This window comes from Aulonocara sp. 'chitande type north' Nkhata Bay, linkage group LG7 (genome assembly GCF_057382095.1).
Source record: "Aulonocara sp. 'chitande type north' Nkhata Bay isolate Kocher_YH1m ecotype deep benthic linkage group LG7, A_spYH_male_GT1.1, whole genome shotgun sequence".
NCBI classification, from domain to species: Eukaryota; Metazoa; Chordata; class Actinopteri; order Cichliformes; family Cichlidae; genus Aulonocara; species Aulonocara sp. 'chitande type north' Nkhata Bay.
In genome coordinates, this window is record NC_141350.1 from 13,252,394 (window position 1) to 13,272,413 (window position 20,020).

At 39.1% G+C, this 20,020-nt stretch overlaps 2 protein-coding genes across 7 annotated transcripts; one reads left to right on the plus strand and one right to left on the minus strand.

Annotated features, from left to right (window-relative positions):
• The first annotated feature begins 10 nt into the window (after positions 1-10).
• Positions 11-14,166, plus strand: bnip2 (BCL2 interacting protein 2). Of its 6 annotated transcripts, none has more exons than XR_015130211.1 (12): positions 14-1,369; positions 4,166-4,261; positions 4,382-4,449; positions 8,421-8,597; positions 10,007-10,189; positions 10,785-10,887; positions 10,962-11,093; positions 11,220-11,306; positions 11,396-11,494; positions 12,068-12,103; positions 12,512-12,620; positions 13,366-14,166. XR_015130211.1 is itself a non-coding variant. In XM_086298686.1 (12 exons), exons 1-11 carry the CDS (start codon positions 1,005-1,007, stop codon positions 12,688-12,690), a joined length of 1,359 nt encoding a protein of 452 aa, XP_086154812.1. In that variant the 5' UTR covers positions 18-1,004; the 3' UTR covers positions 12,691-12,705; positions 13,366-14,166. The 6 variants fall into 6 exon arrangements, 5 of the variants coding, with proteins under 5 accessions (XP_086154807.1, XP_086154812.1, XP_086154811.1 ...); XM_086298686.1 differs by lacking the exon at positions 12,512-12,620 and adding an exon at positions 12,678-12,705 and having other exon boundaries at positions 18-1,369; XM_086298685.1 differs by lacking the exon at positions 12,512-12,620 and having other exon boundaries at positions 18-1,369; positions 12,678-14,166.
• A 779-nt stretch (positions 14,167-14,945) lies between these two features.
• Positions 14,946-16,366, minus strand: LOC147324697 (beta-1,3-galactosyl-O-glycosyl-glycoprotein beta-1,6-N-acetylglucosaminyltransferase 3-like). The gene has a single exon (XM_086298687.1). It carries the CDS (start codon positions 16,319-16,321, stop codon positions 15,053-15,055), a length of 1,269 nt encoding a protein of 422 aa, XP_086154813.1. The 5' UTR covers positions 16,322-16,366; the 3' UTR covers positions 14,946-15,052.
• Between the last annotated feature and the right edge of the window lie 3,654 nt (positions 16,367-20,020).

The window sequence follows — 20,020 nt, forward strand, 5'->3', positions numbered from 1 at the left end:
TTTAGGTATATTGCGTTGTTTTGTTTTTTATCATTATTATTACATACTTTATAATCTACATTGTGCTAACTTTATTTTATGTGGGACACTCAAAAAGAAGTTTCAGTTTTGAAAATATAATATCATTATGTTACTCGTGGTCACAGCAGGGCAGTAAAAAGAAAAGCTTACAGTGCACCAAAATGACATTTTAATGAAATTTGGCGTGCTTTTGTGTGCTTGCACACAAAAAAATAAATTCATAAATCACACGTGACCACAAACTGTGTCGTTTATGCCGAAGAATCTGCAGGAAACACAACTGGCAACTCCGCTGACCATAAACTGTATGCATATCTATGATAGAGCAAGGCGTTGTTAGCAAACGGTTAACTTCTGCCGTTTAGTTGCCGAGGTTCGTGTGTCGGCAAATTAAAAGGAAGTAGTCTTTGTATTTAACATGGGTCCAAGAAAAGACTGTCTTTACGTTGAGCTGTAGTTGATGACTGCCGAATTATTTCTTTTTTGGCTCATAGACAGCGTTAATTGGAATACAAAGCTTGTTTTGTCGTGGCTAAACTTTGCTAACCCCAAAGCTAGCCTGACTGAATGTGTTACGTCCACCGGAGAGCCCTCTGGACTTGGAGGAAGGAAGGAAGGAAACTGATAAGTAGGATAACTGCGCACCTATGCTTCTGCAAAGCTAGAACTCTTTAGGACTCTTGAGTTAACACCGTGACGCATTTAGAAAAGGTGACTATCTGTAGACTTCGCGTGATATTTGACACTGTTTGGTTAATGAGATATGCTGTTAGTTGGCATAGCTAGCTGCTAGCGCCACGTCTCTGGGCTAGCTGTGCAGCAGACGAGAGCTATCCTGTTAGCCACAAACTTCCAAAGAAGTTGTGTAAGTCAGATTTTTCTTTCTGGTTGAGTTGGTCAAGGAGCTGAACGGTGATTAAAGCGTTTCACGGTCAGACTCTTTAACTCTGATCTGCTGTACCACCGGGACAACCGAGAAACTTATGGCATCGGATGTGATTGAGAGTGAAGCGGTGCTGAAGGGTGTAAGTAATATGAATTTGAACAATAGCAGCCCAGATACTGTCACACCCAGGAGGACTCTTGAGGATTTGGGAAACAGACAGACTTCCAGCCCGTCATCATCCGGTGTATCGGGAGAAGGCGATGACGAGGAAACAGACGAATTGCAAAATAGCACAGCTTCTGCTGCAGAAAAGGGCGAAGAGGAGTTTCAAGACAGTCTAACCAAAACAAGCGGTACGCCACAAGAAAGGAAGACTCCAGACAATGTGCAGAAGCAACGAGGAAAAAGCTCTACCCCGGTGAGCGTTCCCCAGCCACGCTCACCAGCTGGAGCCACTGGAAGGTGTGTATTTAGACATTTTTGTGTTTTCCTTACATAGAAGCAAACTATGAGAAAATTAGCACAGATATGGTTTAGTCTCTCCCAGAGTCAAACGATAGTTTTGTCGGTGGTTCTAAAGTGGACCTAGGTGTACATGTGACTGTTTGTTTATCTGCCTTTGTATTGGTTATAGCGTAGTCTGACGGCCCTGTGTCAGTTGGGATAGGCTCCGGTGGCGTGCCAAAGAGCGTCGTATCATTGGCCTACAGTCTGTGAAATATATCTCAGACATGTCTCTCATGAATGAAGTCATTTTCAGCCAGAAAAGCATCCCTGTCATAGGGTAGAAACTGAAATCAGTTTTTGGAAGAGTGATTTTTATGTCCTTTTATTTATTCAGGTTGAAAGTCTCATTGACATTAAAAATTCATATTACATATTAAAAAAGAAACATGGAAAAATCAGGAGTCACTTTTTAGCACAACATCGATCCTCTGCAGAAAGATGTGTCAAAGCTATGGATTTCAGAATTGACAAGCCACCTATCCTTAACTATTATTGTCAATAAATATTGCTTACTGGGAGCCAATCACTCTTGTGTCTTCATTCCATTTCTCTTATTAGATATTTGTCAGTAATGTTTTTTTCATGCAGGAAAAAATAAGCAACTTGACATGGCGTGGATACTCTAAAACATTGTACTTATAGGTGTGTTTTTTATTTATTATTTTACATTTTTTGCAGTAATCTTGAAAATTGCTTGTCCAGGAGTTAACTTCCAAAAATGTCATCATTTAACCTCAGAGTTCATCTACGTCTTTGTAGCACTGGTACTTTGCTCTAAAAATAGTTGTTTTCAACATCTTGCCAGAAACTGTTGGAAACCAGCCATCCCAAAACGAATTCAGGACCATCAGATTACTTTGCAGATCTTAAGTTCAGAAAAAGCTGTTTCAGTTTAGCCAAACTGGTCATTTACAAAGGTTTGCCTACGGTAACTTCTGAACTTGTTAAGATGTGAAATTGAAGGTTTTCTCTACAGACATTAGTGCACTTTGCTCTGCACCCCTGAGGGATTTTTAAACTAAGTATTGTGAATATTAACTTGGAGGGAGCTATAAAGAATGGTAACAGACTTCAACCCTTCACATAACTAAAACAGAAAAACGCAGCAAAAATAAATGTAGATAGAATGATAAACTTACAATAATCTTGTATTTGTTTCATTTATGTTGAAATTATGAATATGAAAAATGACTTCTTAACTGGTAACACATTTACTTTTGCCTTGAGCTTTATTTAAACAAATTAGCATTGCATCTTTAAAGTTTTTCCATAGTTGAACCATCCCCCACTGATATCCATATTAATTCAGTTCTCTATTGTGCTCAGTATAATAATTACACCTTTAAAATTTCTGTCATCTTTTCCTTTTGACTTTTTAATGTAGCTAATTTCTTTCTATATGCTTCCATTTGCATTGATTGCAATGGTTCCCTCTCAGGAAACTACATTCCTGTAGCAGTTGGATTTCAGATGTAATGTGAGGATTAGCACCATGTACAAGTAGACAGCTAAACTGACATATTATGAAATGTTGAGTACTGAATGCCCAGAATGTTTGTGTGTCTGGAAGTACAAATTCCGCAGTCTATATGATTAATGCATCAAAGGGAGCTTGGTACAACATGGATACAGATACCATTGGTCTGCACTGGTGAGCAGTCGGTTTATAAACTAAGCCCTTAGCACAAGCTTGTAAGCTTTTTAAGAAGCTACTGAAACTGAGATTTTCAAACATCTATTTCATATGATTACTTTTGTCTCATGTTAAGACATTTTATTAATTGAAAACAGGCAAAGAGGATAAACTTCCTTTTAGGTTGCTTTAATCATTAAAAGCCACAATATTGAATATACAGTCCAAAAACATGCTTTTATCTCCATAATCTTTTTACCCCACACTTTACAGTTGCTCTACTTTGTTGGCAATGAAAACGTAGCCTGACAGATATAGGATTTTTAGGATCAATACCAATAGTTAGTTATTTTATGAGTTCAATATTTTAGATATTATTTCCTTTAATAAACATGAATGTGACACATGCATAGTAGTGATATGTAAAGAAGATTTTAGTTTTGCAATTATAAGTAATATTGGTGGGTGAATCAATACTTGCAGGCTCTGGTGCTTTCATTGTAAGGGTCAAAGATATTTTTCACCTCCTTACAGTTCTTGGGGGTCAAAAATTACTCAAAAATGCCAACCCTTATTTTGGACCTACAGACCTGTAAACGTATATTGGTTCTTTAAGTTGGCAGCATTTTGAGTATTAGAGGACTGTTTTGTTTTTTGGGTTTGTTGGGTACCTTTTGCATTAGTATAGCTTAAGTAAAATTACTTGTCAGCTTATTAATTTAAAATCGAATTGATTTGTTTCGAATAAATCCAGTTATTATGGCAGATGTTCTTCCTTCTTTATTCGTACAGTGTATGCTCATGTGCTTTTGTGTAGCCAAGTGTACCTATTATACACTGACTTTTTGAAGATTTTAATTGATGATGTATTAGCCCAAGGACAAAAATTGCCTTACTTTCAGCACATCAGGAGTGCGTCTGCATTTTCCCCTTAATCATTTTAAGACTAAACAAGTCATTGTTTTAAGATGCCCAATTACACGTTTGGATTTCACAGATAATTTCCGCTTGCCCTCCTCCTGATCTTGATACATTTTCAAGTGCAAGACAACAATCAAGCAGTTAGAGATTGTTAACCATAACAGATTGTTCAACCTTTTTCCCCTTTTCATTCCCAGCCTTGAACGTCAAGAGTCAGTTGCCACAACAGAAGCCCGCCTCAGAATGGAAGGAGTTGAACTTAAGGAAGAGTGGCAGGATGAGGACTTTCCACGGTACTGTCTCAATCGCACTTATATCATGCTTCATAGCTTTGCATCACATGTTTGGGTTTTTCAAAGTCCCATTAACCGTGAATCTGTTGAATGTATCATTATCTTTTGTATGAATCTTAGGCCTCTCCCAGAGGAAGAGGAGCTTGAAGATGAGCTTTTTGCAGAAGCTTCTGAGGCAGGAAACTCTGGTAATGAAAACACAATACTGTTCTTTGCATTGCTACAGTCAAAAACAGAACACTGAAGAACAAAGTTCTTGCATTTTAAAATGCACATGGCCATATGGAAGTTAAAAGAGATACTGGTTGATCTTCAATTCATGTGCATTCAGCTGAAACTGAGGCCTGAGCAGTCTGAGTTTTACAAATCAAAAGAGTAATTTCTGACGTGGTCTTTTTAGTACAAAATCCTCTCAGGTAGGGGTGGGCGGTATAAAAGGTATACGGTAGAAACAATATAAAATTGGCCAACGGTAGAGATTTTGACTTTACTGCGATAGCGAATGTTGATGGTGTCATCAAGCTGCGCCTGTTTTGGTCGAAAGCATCGCAGCGGCTGCAAACAATATCATCTGCAAATTATGTCGAGCGACGGTAATAGCAAAGAGACTAAGCACTTTTGGAATACGGGGAAAGCCAAAAACTGCACTTCCTAGACTTCCGTACCATTGATTAATTTTTGCTGAATTCTCTCGCAGCTGCTCTATTCCATGTTGTTGCAGTATATTAATGACTAACCTCGTATTGTGAATGGATTATCTCAGATGTTCTCCTGACTGAAGTTTGGTCCGTTTACAGCATCCCGACATGTGATTGTATATGTCCCTAACCACCAGAAACCCTCACGTTAACATTTATCGAGTGGAAAAAAGTTAACAGCCATCCTTCAGCTTCACTGTGCTAATGTTATGCTAACGTAGCTGTTTTGCTAGCGATCACGTAGCACATCACTATATACCAGCTAGCTCAACTTCAGTAACCCTACAAAGTCACTGCTGTTTAGTTTTCTGTCTTCATTTATGTTGGAAATGACAGCAGAGCTGTACGTTTGAATTTTTCAGAGATCTCTCAGTCAGAACATGCAATATTATGTTTAGGTGGAAACTAGCGAGCTAACTTCCTTGTCACTACCCGATCCGTACCGGAAACCCGATCGGTACCCCGCATGCGCAAATCTTCCGTCACTTCCTCTCTTTGCCAACATTGCGACATTCAATATATTTGAATGATACGGTTAGCGCCCAGTTAGCTCCTAGCATTTCTCAACAGCTCTGCCTCCTTTTCGACTGCCCGGGACATTTAAACAATGGATAATCCGTATACAAAGAAATTCATGCTTTTCTCCTCAACAGAGAGCGTCCCCCGATTGAGCAACAGCGCCGTAAAATAAGAAGAATGGCGCCTAATTACAGAGTTAATAATGCAGACTTTGTAATATCTCACGTGTAGATTCATCAGCCAGATTAAGTGTTTACTGACAATTGACAGTGATAGCGCACATCATCATCACTATTCCAACAATCCTCTCCTCACAGACAAGCATAAACACACTCGACTATCGCTAAATCAGATTTAACACACGTTTGTCCATCCATTCGCTTCCGCTTATCCTTTTCAGGGTCGCGGGGGGCGCTGGAGCCTATCCCAGCTGTCATAGGGCGGGAGGCAGGGTACACCCTGGACAGGTCGCCAGTCTGTCGCAGGGCTAACACACAAGGACAGACAACCATTCACACTCACATTCACTCACACATTCACACCTAGTGGCAATTTGGATTATCCAATTAACCTATCCCCACAAGCTGCATGTCTTTGGACCGTGGGAGTACCCGGAGAGAACCCACGCAAACACGGGGAGAACATGCAAACTCCACACAGAAAGACCCCGGCCTGATGGTGGAATTGAACTCAGGACCTTCTTGCTGTGCGGCAACAGTGCTAACCACCGTGCCACCGTGCTGCCCTATAATAGGGTTTATTTGCTCCGTCAGCAGGTGGCGGTATTCTCGTACACTGGGGAGTAAACTGCCGTTAAACGAACAGAAGAAAAAGAAAACATCTGCACATGCGCAGTAAGGATCGGGGAGTCCTGATCCGTAACTTTCTTTTTATTTTTCGTTTTTGTCTACATTGTACTGAAATGCTTCATTATTGCAAACATTTTAAGATATACTTGTTATTCTTAACATCTTAACAGATACTCTGACCCATAACTATCGTAAAACGCTACGACCGGAAGTAGAAACCTTTCGCGCATGCGGGGTACCGATCGGGTTTCCGGTACGGATCGGGTAGTGACATTCCTGCTAACTTCTAACTCTGTTAAAAATAAATTCTGTTTTCATGGATGCCTGGATGTTAAACGTAATTATTACACCTGGTAAAGCAGCAACGCTGATCATTTTATTAAAGGTGAAAGAATTTAGACAGTTTTTAACTCTCAGTGATGCTGCAGTGTTTGTTTGACTTTGGGACCTGAAGCAGACAGAGTTTTGGACCCAGATTACTCCGCAAGGCTCCTCACTACGGCAGCCGTAATGCTCCGGCAATCCATCAAGCGGTGCGCCTTCATAGCTTACCAAAGTCGTACTGAAACATTTTAGACAGATTTCTGTGCGCCATGTACTACATAAAATCTGTTTGAGGTCGGTAACCACAACCAGAATTCATACATAAGGCACACTGTTGATCTTTGAGAAAATTAAATGATTTTAAGTGTGCCCAATGGTGTGTAAAAATACGTTATACAGAAGAAAAGAATATATCGCGATATATATATATATCGTTACCGCACATGCTTCAAATTATACCGTGATATTTCTTTGCCAAGCTGCAGTGGAATGATGTTCGCTGAAACCAAAATTTCCATTTTAAAAGACTGTAATGTTGAAAGTGTCACTTAATTTCTATACCAGCCAAGCTTCACATTAGTGTTGGCTGAACTTCAAAGTATTTGAAAAGTATTTTTTCATAAACAAGCTCTGTGAAGTACCAAAGCATAGTATTAAACTGGCTCTGGAGCTAATTAAATACTTTAGTAATCATTATCCCTGGCATTGTCAGTTCTGCTTTCATTGCTATAGAAATTTGGAAAAGAGATTTCCTTTTTGTTATGAGTATATAAACAATATCATTAATGTCGATTTTAATTTTATTCATATAGCACATTTCATGACATGTAAACTCAATGTCATAAAAGATAAAAATAAAAAAAATAAAAAAAACTTGACAAAGAAATACAAGGTAACACACACACTTTGTGCTGAGCTACAGCCAGGTGGTAGAGCAGGCTAATCTACTAATCAGGTAGTTGGTGGTTCGATCCCCATCTGCATCTGCTGCTCTGTGTGCCAAATATCCAAGATGTTTGGAACCATTAAAATGTCTGCACCTGATGGCCTGAGAGGTCTAATATGGTTATAGATACTGAGGAAGTCAGAGATCTACTGTTCAGCCAAACCATTGAGGGCTTTATGAACTAATAGAAGCATTTTAAAGTAAATTCCGTACTGAACTGGGGGCACTTCAAAATTTGGGTAATATGTTCAAATTTACAAGTATGTGTGAAGGTTCTGGTTGCATTCTGAACAAGCTACTGATGATTTGGATAATCTGCCAAATAGAGCATTACAGTAGTTTCATTTCCCCAGTATGAATACATGGACTAATTTCTCTGAGCCAGTTTCAAAAAATAATTTTTATAGCATATTTTAGTGCATATTTCTAACTATTATTGGATATTTTCCCTCCATAAATTCTTAAATTTGCTCTTCCGTTTCTGTCTTTAAATACCAATTTAAAATAGATCTTTTTTGGTATTAGCAGTAGAAAGTTTTTATAATTTCTTTTATAAGGAAAACTGGTAAGACTGCACATTAAAAATACTGTCAAAATGAAAAGCCCTGCATTCACTTTTAGTTGAAATGCACACACACATTAAAATAAGTACCAACAAGAATACTGCCTATGCAATAGGTTAAAATGCCTCTTCCTACCAACCCATGATTCCAATCCCTACTTAAATAAGAGACGCACCAGAAAAGAACTGCTCACCACATGTAATCACTGTGTTATCTCTGACCTGAAAAAGCTTGAACCTTTCAAAAAGCTGTTCTCACAGTAGACCGTATAATCATTATTGATTTGACATCCTACCCTAGGCTACGCAGTGAATCATGGCAAGAAGACTAAGAAAAAACTTGCAGCTCCAGACATCAGTCTCACTCTTGACCGCAGTGAAGGTTCTCTTCTCTCTGACGAGCTGGATGAAAGCACAGAGCTAGACCTCAGTGACATGGACACGCCCTCGGACAACAGCAATGAATTTGAATGGGAAGGTAGGAATTATATATAATTAAAAATAATTAAAAATATTGGTCTGGTACTTCTGGTATTATCCTTTAACCCTCATTGTTTCACTTTGCTTATTTAAAGGCAGATGTTACACATCATCTTTTAGATGAGGTCTAGTTGGGATGTTATTTTCACAACAAACAGAAGTTCTCCGGTCTTTTTTTTTTTTAATATCTGGGTTCTTGCGTCCATGTGTTTTTTTTTTTTTTCTTCCTGTATTTTTTACAGGTTTGCTTAGGCAGCTGACTGCCTGCAGTGTGGTTAAAATATGCTTTGTTGTTTTTTGTTTCCACACTGCTGCCTTCCTCTTTTTCACTTGGAAGAATTGTTTCCATTCTCTGCCTGGAAACAGGCTGCAGGCCAGCAACAGGTTTCTCTGTTCCTTGTGGTAAGATCTTTTGGACAGCTGTCTTTTTATTTTTCAAACAAATCAAGATGTTTTTTTGTTTGTTTTTCATTTTTGTTCGTTTGGTTTGTTCCTCCCCACCATATTTCATACCCTTTCATTTTTACTTAATATATTTGATTCATCTCCCCCTTTCTTTCAATTGTTCCTGCTTGAGTAAACAATAGCAGGTTATCACTTAATGGTGAAATTGTTGGCCATTTTGTCCTGTTTGATTATCAGTTATTCAGTGAGTCACAATTTAAAAGCATTCAAATTTCAGAGAATAACTACTGGAACAAGAAAACTTCATTGATCTCTGCACGAAAATTGATTTGCCGCAGTTGCTTAACACAGTAATAAAAGAGTAAATGCCTTAAGCATAAAACTTAAATTAAACTTGTATTAAGTTATATTGTTCCAAAATCAAACAAGACATGAGACCAGACAATTAGAATTAAATTAAATTAAGAACATTTTGGTCCTCTTCACAGAAAACACACTCAAGTTTGTCCGTTTGATTTAATCTCACGGTTTCATAAGTTTTGATTTGCTTGTTGCATGCTTGATATCATGTGATCATGTGAGTACTTTCCTTGATGTCTGCATGATGAACTTGACATTCTGCACATCATGCAGCTATGCTGTAAATCTTACAAACGATCCTCAGATATCCTTGGGCATTTGAGCAAATGCAGCACTCTACAGTAGAAGTGTGTTTTGCTTTTGCTTTCCTACAGGAAATTATGAATTTTCTCCCCAGAAAAAGTGAAGTGAGCGTATGGAATTGAGGATGTGAATGTTGGTGTTGATTCAGAGAAAGAACATCCCTCAAGATACACAAGATTAAAGCAAGAAAATAAATGTGCATATGATTTGAAATTTAAAATACGAATTATCGAGTGATCTCAAAATTGTATCACATTTGACCAAAAGGAATCTGATTTGAATCATGTGTTAAGTTTGCAGCATTCAAGTTGTTAGTTTAACTTGCCTCTTCTCCTTCAGATGATCTTCCTAAGCCAAAACCCACAGAACTACTACAGAAAGGCGTGGAGTCAGTTCACGAGTATTCGGCCTCAGAGGAGAGGGAAGACAGTCGACGCTGGAAGATGCTTCGTATTGGAGACCAGGAACACAGAGTGGACATGAAGGCCATTGAACCTTACAAGAGAGTCATCAGCCATGGAGGCCAGTACCATTGAAGTACCTCTAGTAGCAAGTCTTGAAACTTTACATACAATTTGGCAGCATCTCACTGTACTTATTAGAAGTATTATTTTTAAGGGCCTCTCTAAATAAATTATGAGTGATTCCTAATCTTAATTCCAGCTGCAGCCAGGACATGAAAACTACATTTATAGAGTCATCGGTGAAATCTGACAACAAAGACACTTAGGTATATCTGCCCCAGCTTGAGGCTTAAAAAGCTTTCATCACAGAGGTTACACTTTTACAAAACGTTGATTCACAAGATTATGGCTTCATTAACGGTTAAATCCAGTGATGACACAATCAAAGCCATAGTCTGGCTCCTCTCACCAGAGCAAAGAACAAATGGCATGCTAATTAATCTTATAGACACAGTAAGCCCAAAACAATGTTATGATTGGCTCATATTTTATCCGATCGGTTCTTTGGTAGCAGCAGTGGATGAATAAACTGTATTGCCGGTACACGTTTGACATGATTCAATCAGCTTGTGTGTATTCACAGTATGAATTCCTTTTTTTTTTTTTTTTAAATATTAAAAATGACTTTGTGGCGTTTGAATCTCTCATTGCAGGTTACTATGGAGACGGTTTGAATGCCGTAATTGTGTTTGCTGTGTGCTTTATGCCGGAGAGCAATCAGCCAAATTACAGATACATCATGGAGAATTTATTCAAGTGAGTTTTTATTTGAAATTTAGTTCCTTCGCACATTTTAGAGAGCTGTGTCAAATGCGATATTCTTGTTTCAGGTACGTCATTGGCACACTGGAGCTTTTGGTTGCTGAGAACTATATGATTGTGTATTTAAACGGGGCGACCTCTCGTAAGAAGATGCCAACTGTTGGCTGGCTTAGAAAGTGCTATCAGCAGATTGATAGGAGGTGAGTGAGTTGCACAACTTGGAAAACTGGTTTTTAAAAGACAGACAATATGAGAACATAGATATTTGGGTCACTTCAGACAAATAAGCATCAGATCGTAACACCTGTCCTCACTCTTCTGTACAGGCTACGGAAGAATCTGAAATCCTTGATAATCGTACACCCCTCTTGGTTCATTCGCACCCTGCTGGCACTCACCAAACCTTTCATAAGGTAACTGTAATGTAAAAAGGTAATCACAAGTCAAAGACATTCGTGGTGTAATCTCTTTATTCTGAATGTTTCTGATTTCTTTTTCACAGCTCCAAATTTAGTCAGAAAATCAAGTACGTGTACAGCTTGTCAGACCTTGCTGACCTGGTTCCAATGGAGTATGTGTCCATACCAGATTGTATCAAACAGTAAGTATGGTGTTTGTAGCACTGATGTCTGTGTTGCATTATAGTGGTTTTCCTCGTGGCAAGGGTAGGCCGTAAGTTAGCTGTGTCCCACTGACCTAAATGTGCACACTGCGTCATTATACAGGAGATACAGTCTGCCCAAAGCCCATAAGCATTACTATTATTATTATTATGATTATTATTATTATTATTATCATCATCATATATGCATGATCCCATGTTACAATGGCAATGTTTTATTGCCACGTCACTACATATTGCTTCCAGTGTATACACAGCTTAGGTTGTTGTTTTGTAAGTATTCTATAAGCTGCTGTTAAATATCGTAGTCTTCATTTCTTTGCTAATATGCATAATTATTGAGCTGCACTACAAATTACTCATGCTGTCTTCTTCTTTGAGGCTCTGCACGTGACAAATCTTGTATCGTCACGGCATTTAAAAAGGCAGCACAAATAACTCCTCTTGACTCAGTGAAACTCAGTAAAATGTTTTTCTCTTTTGGATGTGTGGTTGCTGTCGGCTGTGTGTTTCTTCTTCTGCCTAACCCGATTTCCCTGCCCCCTTCTTAAGGTTTGACGAGGAAAAAAATAGGAAAAGCCGTAAAAGGTATATGCACTTTCACCCAGGGTCAGCTTCCGCATCTTCTGCATTTCATAAAACTAACAGAGAAATGATGAGTTGGCTTTCAGAAATGCACCAAGACACCTAACTTTCTTTCATTTTCATAGTTGGATGATTTTTAGTTACTGCTTGTCCCGAATCAACAGCTTTCCTCTTCAACTCCCCACATGTTCATCTGATTTGATTCAGGATTTACCTTCCTAATTAACAGATTGAGAGTACATTTTTTGGTCTCCAAAAAATAGGTGACTTGGTGATTATTTAACCAGCTAAATAGATTTTCTGAGCCACTTTTGTGAAGATCATCCCCAAAAGACTATTGCATTTACATTTATTACCTCAAAGCTACCTTAAAATTGTATTCAGCACTTAGTTTTGTTTGTTTTTTTTAAGCCGCAGAGCGTGCTTGCTCACAGCTCATACTTGCTGTCACAAGTCATAACTTCACAAGCTACATGAAGATAAGGTTTCAAGGAAGCTGAATGTGTTGCTGCTTGTTAAGGTAAAAAAAGCCAGGGCATTAAGTTGCACTTACTTGCATTTATCTTGTGAAAAACAGGCTCTTATTTTGAGGAGGTTGGTGTTTGGTAAGTTTGTTCGTGTGTACAAATGAATGGGGTCAAGTAAGGAAGTAGCTCGCCTTAGTCACTGTGGTTTTTGGTGGCACTGCAGCCGTGGCCTCACATGGTTTAGTAACTGGCTCTCACTGAACACACGGTTTGTTCATTCTCACAGCTCTTTGCATGACTCACTGCTTACCCGCTGCCCACTGATTTTTGGTAATTGCCACTTCTTTCAGTTTTAATATTCTGCTTATTGTTGATTCAGTAATGACCACTCAGGAAGAGATGGTATTCAGCAAGACAAAGGCTTTTCTGGCAATATTTAATGTATTTTTACTGCTAAAGTAGAAGCCAAAGTAGAAATTTTTCACTTTTCAATGGAAACAGGAAACTTTTAACGATACAGCTGGTACTGATCTTTGTACTGATCAGACATTTTAAGAAGTTGCATGTATACAAAATATATACATGTGTATATACAATATACAAATTGGATTTGTATATATTTTAGCGTTTTAAAATTTATTTATTTATTTATTTTTTTTTTTTTGGGCAAACTGGTCTAGTGAGTCTGATCATTTTTATACATTCCTGTGTATAGAAATAATCCTGACACCAAAAAATCCCATTTTGATAGTGTTACAGATTTTGTACAGTTTTAATGACCACTAAACTTGTGTGCAGAATCGATCAGGACATGCACGGCAAAACGGAGAGCGCAGCTGCTACTGTCCCGGAGTGACCTGGCTCACGCTTCGAGACGTGGAAAGGAACGGTGAAGAATGTTGAGGACTGCAGCCATTCATGTTTGTTTTCTGGGTGATGGGACTGGAGGCTTCTTTGCATCAAGAAAGTGCCTTTTTGACATGATGCTGCCTGTTACATGTTGGAACTGTTTTTGTTTTTGTGCTGCATTTCTGTGTCAACCAGTTTGATCTGCAGCACTTTGTCCACATGCTGTCATAAACCTTTTAATCCTTTTTTATTTACTCCTGTATCTCATGTCAAACTAAGCGCATTGGTTTCCCTGTAGCTACTGGTGTATGTACACTATTTGAGGCACTCTTGTTACAAGTGGTTGATGCATGTTCTACTTTATTACATTTAAAATTATATATTTATATTCAAAAGGTGTCAAAGGAAATAAATTAATATATTTTTATGATGGATCTGATTTTAAACTGCGTATTAGGTCACTGACTCACTGAGTGGCATTGGATAGAACACGTTTAATGGCATCTTGTTCACTGTTCACTGCTGATGTTCTCTGTTAAAATCCTGCCTGGGGAAAGGAAATCTTTGTTTTTATTTTATCTTTTTTTTTCTTTTTCTCGATCTTTTTTTTTTTTTTTTTTTTGGCCCCTCACTTGAATGTACTGTTTTTGCTTGTTGGGGGTGAACACTTGCGAAAGAAACTATCTGAACCAAGGATGTAGGTCTTTATTTTCTCATTTCCTTCAAAGTAAAGCCATGGATCCAATCTGATTGCTTTGTATCTTTTATTATTGTTGTTATTATTAGTTTTAGATCTTTTTTTTTTTTTTTTTTTTTTTTTTTGTAATGCAAAATTTTTGGGAATAACAAGATAGTTTTTGCGCTACAATAGTTCTGTAGTGGTCAAAAGTATGTTTAACAGGAAATGAGAATTTACAAGAACAAAAACAAAAGGCAACGTGCACTCAGCTATTAATTGTCTATATGGAAATAAAAATGTAGCCTAATGCAGTAGTTCTGCAGTAAATGTGCTTTCAGTTAGGTTAAAACTTTTGCTTGAGACAATGTGAGCTGAGTTAACTACCTAGTAATTGCAAGGACAAAATTTGAGAAACCTCTGTTTAAATACAATATAAAAAAAAAATACAATACAAAAACAATACACTTAAAAAGAAAAGATTTGAATTTCAAATGATCTGTTGTGAAAGTTTAATAGACATACTTTAAGCAATGTTTTTCACCTTTGCGTGTCTCTTCTGCCATACTTGAGCTCCACTAGATGGCACTGCAATTACAGGTTTCACTGACAAGAAACTATTAACAGCTCTACAAGAAGGCTTGAAAGAAGTACCAAAAATGACAAGGAACAGTGACAGCCACGGGATTTTACATTTACATGACTGACATTTTAGTATAAATTATTGCTGATCTGAAAAAATCTAATTCTCCATAGTTGTTGAAAAACCAAGGCATTAGACCCCTTTGCTTTGTTACAACACCTCCCAACATTCTTATCTTTTTAACCACTAAAGGCAAAAATAAAACTCAGGATCTTCTACGGGTGTAACTTAGAAAGGACTTTCTACTTACAACAAACAACGCAAACTTCACTTATAATGAATGACACTTTTAATTCATTGTAAGTATTACTCAATGGTCACATTTTCCTAGTGGACAGTGGATCATGACCTAAAGCTTTGAAACGCAGCACTGATTCCAGACACCTTATGGCAACATCATCAACCTCTGGATCAAACTTATTTGCAAACAGGTGGTGTTGTTTCAGGAGCCATGGGAGGTCACCCGCTCCATACACACAAACAGATCTTCTGTAAACACCAGTGCATGGGTAATATGGGGCTCCCTTATTCATATCTCCTGCTGAATACGACCACTTCACTGCCCGAGCCAAAGCTAGCATGTCTGACATGTCATACTTCCCATTTTGGGGCATTGACCCAGGAACAGAGGGCATCCTCTGCAGGGTGGCCCACAAGTGCTCATCAGGGCTGTATGTGTCCTTCTCCCACTCCAGAAACTTCTGAACCTCTCTGTCCTCCATCACATGTTCCACAAAAGCTCTTGTGACCACAAAGTAGGCATTTCCTGAGAACATGGGGATGCTGATTGGTGGGTCACTTTTCCTCACATTTGTGTTGATAACACTCTTTGTGATATTGTGGTGATACTGCCAACGACCTTTCTTGTAGCCAGAAGTCACCTCGGACTCCATGCTGTTCCTCCCATTGAGAAGCTTCAGTGCCCTCACCATCTCTCTGTTTGTTTTGATGGGGAAGTCTGTCCCACAGGTGTTAAGCAGGTACCTCCAGTTGATGTGAGTATTTAGCAGATCTTTCATGCAATTCAGATCTGCCTGTACTCTGAACCACGAGGCATATACCACTCTTTCTAATTTACTGGCTACAAACACATTAGGAAAGCATGAAGCAATCGCAGCCACAGCCTTCATGAATGATGCAGAGGAGTTCTGGTCCACGTGTACACAGTAAATGTTCTGAGGAGCATAAATAGCTCGTAGAAGCCGCTCAAACATCTCAATCTTGTCATGGATCACCATGGAGTATGCAATGGGGAAATCTTTCTCTTCCTCACTGAGAGGAGCTGTGATGAAACCTCTTTCTTCAATGTAAGCCTGACAGTTGACTGTTGCATTAATGTAGAAGTCCTCAGAAAAAACATTCTTCTTTTTCTTGGATGACAGAAGCCTTTCTAATTCACCTTCCTTACCTTTCACATCACCAGTGATAATAGTCGAACAACCAGGCAGATCAGCTGAGAACTGAGGAGGTATTTGCAGATCAGACGATGACTGTTCAGAGCCAAATCTCCAAAGAGCAAAAGAAAGGAACAAAACCATCAAGGTAAGAAAAAGATTTCTTAACATACGACCCTTTGTAAAATACATATCCTTGTTTGAAAGGGACTGCCACACAGGTGACTTTGTCTTCAGTGCAGGTTACAGTTCGACTAAATGGTGAGAGGCTGCACCGTGGGGAGGTGTGTCAAGCTAAGGCGGAGACAATAAAAACATTACCTGGGAGGTTATGCCTATTACATCTATTTCTTTTGTCCCCATGATAGATCAGAGAAAACCGACTCATAGTGTATTAAAACATCTATATTTCTTTTTATTCAATCATCTTCCGGAAGAGAGAGACCCCTGCACAGCCCAAACGCCAGTTGCAGGATCTCTAACATTAGAATCATAAACTATGTCTCATATATTATTTTGGTACTTTACACGTCACACAGTTTCGATACCAACATTCCTCATATGGCAAAGTTCCACTTTTCTGTGTCTTATCTATTAACATGCCTGTGCACTAAAACTTCCTGTGCAGCTTGCAATAACTTCCCCTTTCTAAGGTCTGTCTGAACTTAGTTTCACTCTGTCTGTTGCTCATACTCTACAAAAAACATGCAGTTTCTTGTCAGCCTGTGACCTAGTCTCAAAGCTGGCCTTCTTTTCTACATAAAACAATCTAATGAGCAGATACGCATTAAAAAATATCTCTCTATTTCTTACAGCATCAGTAGTGCTGATGTCACTGATACACCAGTGCAAATTCAAACAGATGATATTTTCAGGATGATAGTTTATAACACGCTGGTGTGTTTCAAGGTGTACTGATAGCATCAATTAGAAAAGATTTTATTTCTATTTACAATAAATCATGCAAGTTTCACTTACAAATTTAATATCAGGTTGAAAAAAATATATACATTCACACAAACTTGTAACTTTTCAGACATTACTCACGTGGTCTAAGAAATGGTAATATACTGTACAGATACGGGCACCTCATATAGGAAATATTCACCTTAAGTCGAAAGAAACCTACCAAAACAAATTAACTCTTCATTCTCTTTTGATCATTAACCATTTTAACTTTGAATACTTGTCCGTCTTGATACTGTGCATCCATGATACATACCTCAGTTAGGGTGAGCTCTAGATGCATCTGAGGCATTAACATTTTGATCATAAAATTAAAAAAAAAAACTCAAGAAAACAATGGCACAGTAACAACCACAGGCTTTTACATATTACATGACTGATATTTTAGTCGATGTTTCTCAATAGCTCAGTTATTTATGCTGCATGGCTTTTGGACCCTTGCTTCATGTAACTCCATTTCTCTGCCTTCCTGTTTCCTCGTCACCTCACTAAAGGCAATGAAAAAATTCTTAATATAAATCTTTATAATAATTTATTTAAATCTCAAAAACTACATATCAATGCCATGATATTTACTTAAATAACTCGAATATCACAAATTACACTTTTAAATCATTGTAAGTATTACTCTGTGCCTGGGTCCTCGTCACAAAACATGACATCACTGTGATAATGTTATGTTGGTTTTGCAGATTCTGCATAGCAGGTTTAATATAGGGGGAAAACAACTTCCAGATTGTGTGAGTAAGATCAGGTTTTTTCTCTTTGTCAGTTTAACAGTTTCTGTTGTGCCTGTCACTGTTCCCTGTCTGTCTTCTTACCCGGTTCTTCCTGACCTTGTACTTTCTCCTCATGTTCCCCTCTTTCCTCTCTCCCTCTTTGGACTGACAATCTTACACAAATAGATTATATACAATTAGATGAAAAATTAAATTAATATGAAACAAATACTGTAGATCATTGGTTAAATGATCACCAAGCAATATTTGTTTGTGCAGACCTGCCATAACTGTGGGGGACTAGCCCAACCGGAATAGTATGGTGGGGGGAGTTTTGTTCTTCCGGTGCGGTCTGTGTGTTTTGTCATGTGCTGGAGTACGCATTAAAAGTTTTACAGCGGACGAACATCGAGAGTGATTATTGGCTCGTCGCATCACACGAGAGTGCTACATGGTGTCAGAAGACGGTACGGACGTCACGCCAGCGCGTATGTTTATATCCCTGTCGGGGTACCGCACTGCTTATTGTGCGCTGTGTCGGATTAGCCGCTAAAGAAAAAACAAAAAAGAGAAAAGAAGTCGCCCCATCATGGCGGACGGATTTTGCAGACCTGACCCTCTGGTTTTTGATGAGAACATTGCCGAGAATTGGCGTGTTTTTGAAAGGGAGTATGATATTTTCATCGCCGCAGCTCACTCTGACAAGCCGGCAAAGACAAGGGCTTACATTCTCCTGAATATTGCTGGACCAGACGCCATTGAACGAGAACGCTCGTTCGTTTATGCTCCTGCCATTCGCGCAGCTGGTGCAGATGGAGAGATACTCACTGCTGCTGAGTCCAGAGAGGATCCAGAGTGTTTGAAGGCAAAATTTCGAGAAATCTGCAATCCTCAACACAACAGGACGATGGAAAGATATAGATTCCACACCAGAAATCAGAAGCCAGGTGAGACACTTGAATCATTCATCGGTGATTTAAAGATCAAGGCTAAATGTTGTCACTTTGGGGACCTCACTGACGAGATGCTCAGTGATCGTATCGTCTGTGGTGTCATTAGCGACACGTTGAGAAAGGCTCTGCTAAGAGACAGCGAGCTAACACTTGCTAAAGCTATCTCGGTGTGTCGAATACACGAAATGACTGAAAAAAACAGCAAGACACTAGCAACACAAGCTACCAGTGTCGACGCAGTAAAGCCCATTCTGAACAGCAAGCACAAGCCTAAGCCCCTTTCATTCCCACAGACTGTCACCAATTGCTCCAAATGTGGAGGCAGCCAAGCGAGACAAGTGTCCAGCATTTGGACAACAGTGTCACAACTGTAAAAAAACTGAATCACTACAAAAGTTGCTGCAAGTCTAAACCACGCAGCCATCACAGAGCCCCTAACAGACAGACTGCAAGGCGGCTTGTGAACGAATTAACAGTGAGTGAGCCACCACTTCAAGATGAAACGTTTTACGTGGATGGTGTAGAGCTTGACAGACAGATTGACTGCATCCACGCTAAAGCTAATAAAAAAGATGAGGGATTTGTCACAATACACATAAATGGCGTGCCCACAGAGATGAAAGTAGATACGGGAGCGAAATGCAACGTCATGTCACTCAAGACTTTCGAAACAGTGAATGGCAGAAGACAGACTGTTAAACAAGAGAATCCTGTGAGCCTTGTTACCTATGGAGGCACGAGAATTCAGACCACTGGAACTGTTACACTCCCTTGTTGCTTAAAGAAGCAGTGTCACACATTGCCTTTCTTTTTGGTGGATAGAGAAGTGCAACCGCTGCTAGGATTTCGAGCATGCATGGAAATGGGCATTGTGAAAATGAGCCCTGAGGTCCACCAGATCAGCACAGAAAGCAGCACAGATTTCAGCTCCCACATATTCACACAATACCATGACCTGTTCAGTGATGAACTGGGGGAACTTCCAGTCACATACTCAATGATACTAGACCCTGATGTACAGCCTGTCGTCCGTCCAGCCCACCGCATCCCCGTCGCGATGCAAGAAAGAGTCAAAGCTGAACTTGAACGCATGCAACGCATCGGCGTTGTAACACCAGTCACCGAGCCTACTGACTGGGTGTCCTCAATGGTGGCAGCACACAAGAAAGACAAGCATGAGATCAGACTGTGCATAAATCCAAAAGACCTCAACACAGCACTGAAAAGACCCCATCACCCAATGCGCAGCGTTG

What these genes read in the sequence shown, in the direction of transcription:
- bnip2 (XM_086298681.1), top strand. Translation starts at nt 1,005, where the DNA reads ATGGCATCGGATGTGATTGAGAGTGAAGCGGTGCTGAAGGGTGTAAGT. An exon ending in CAATGAATTTGAATGGGAAG is followed by an intron (nt 8,598 to 10,006) that starts GTAGGAATTATA and finishes CTTCTCCTTCAG; the next exon opens with ATGATCTTCCTAAGCCAAAA. An exon ending in ATCATGGAGAATTTATTCAA is followed by an intron (nt 10,888 to 10,961) that starts GTGAGTTTTTAT and finishes TTCTTGTTTCAG; the next exon opens with GTACGTCATTGGCACACTGG.
- LOC147324697 (XM_086298687.1), bottom strand. Translation starts at nt 16,321, where the DNA reads ATGTATTTTACAAAGGGTCGTATGTTAAGAAATCTTTTTCTTACCTTG.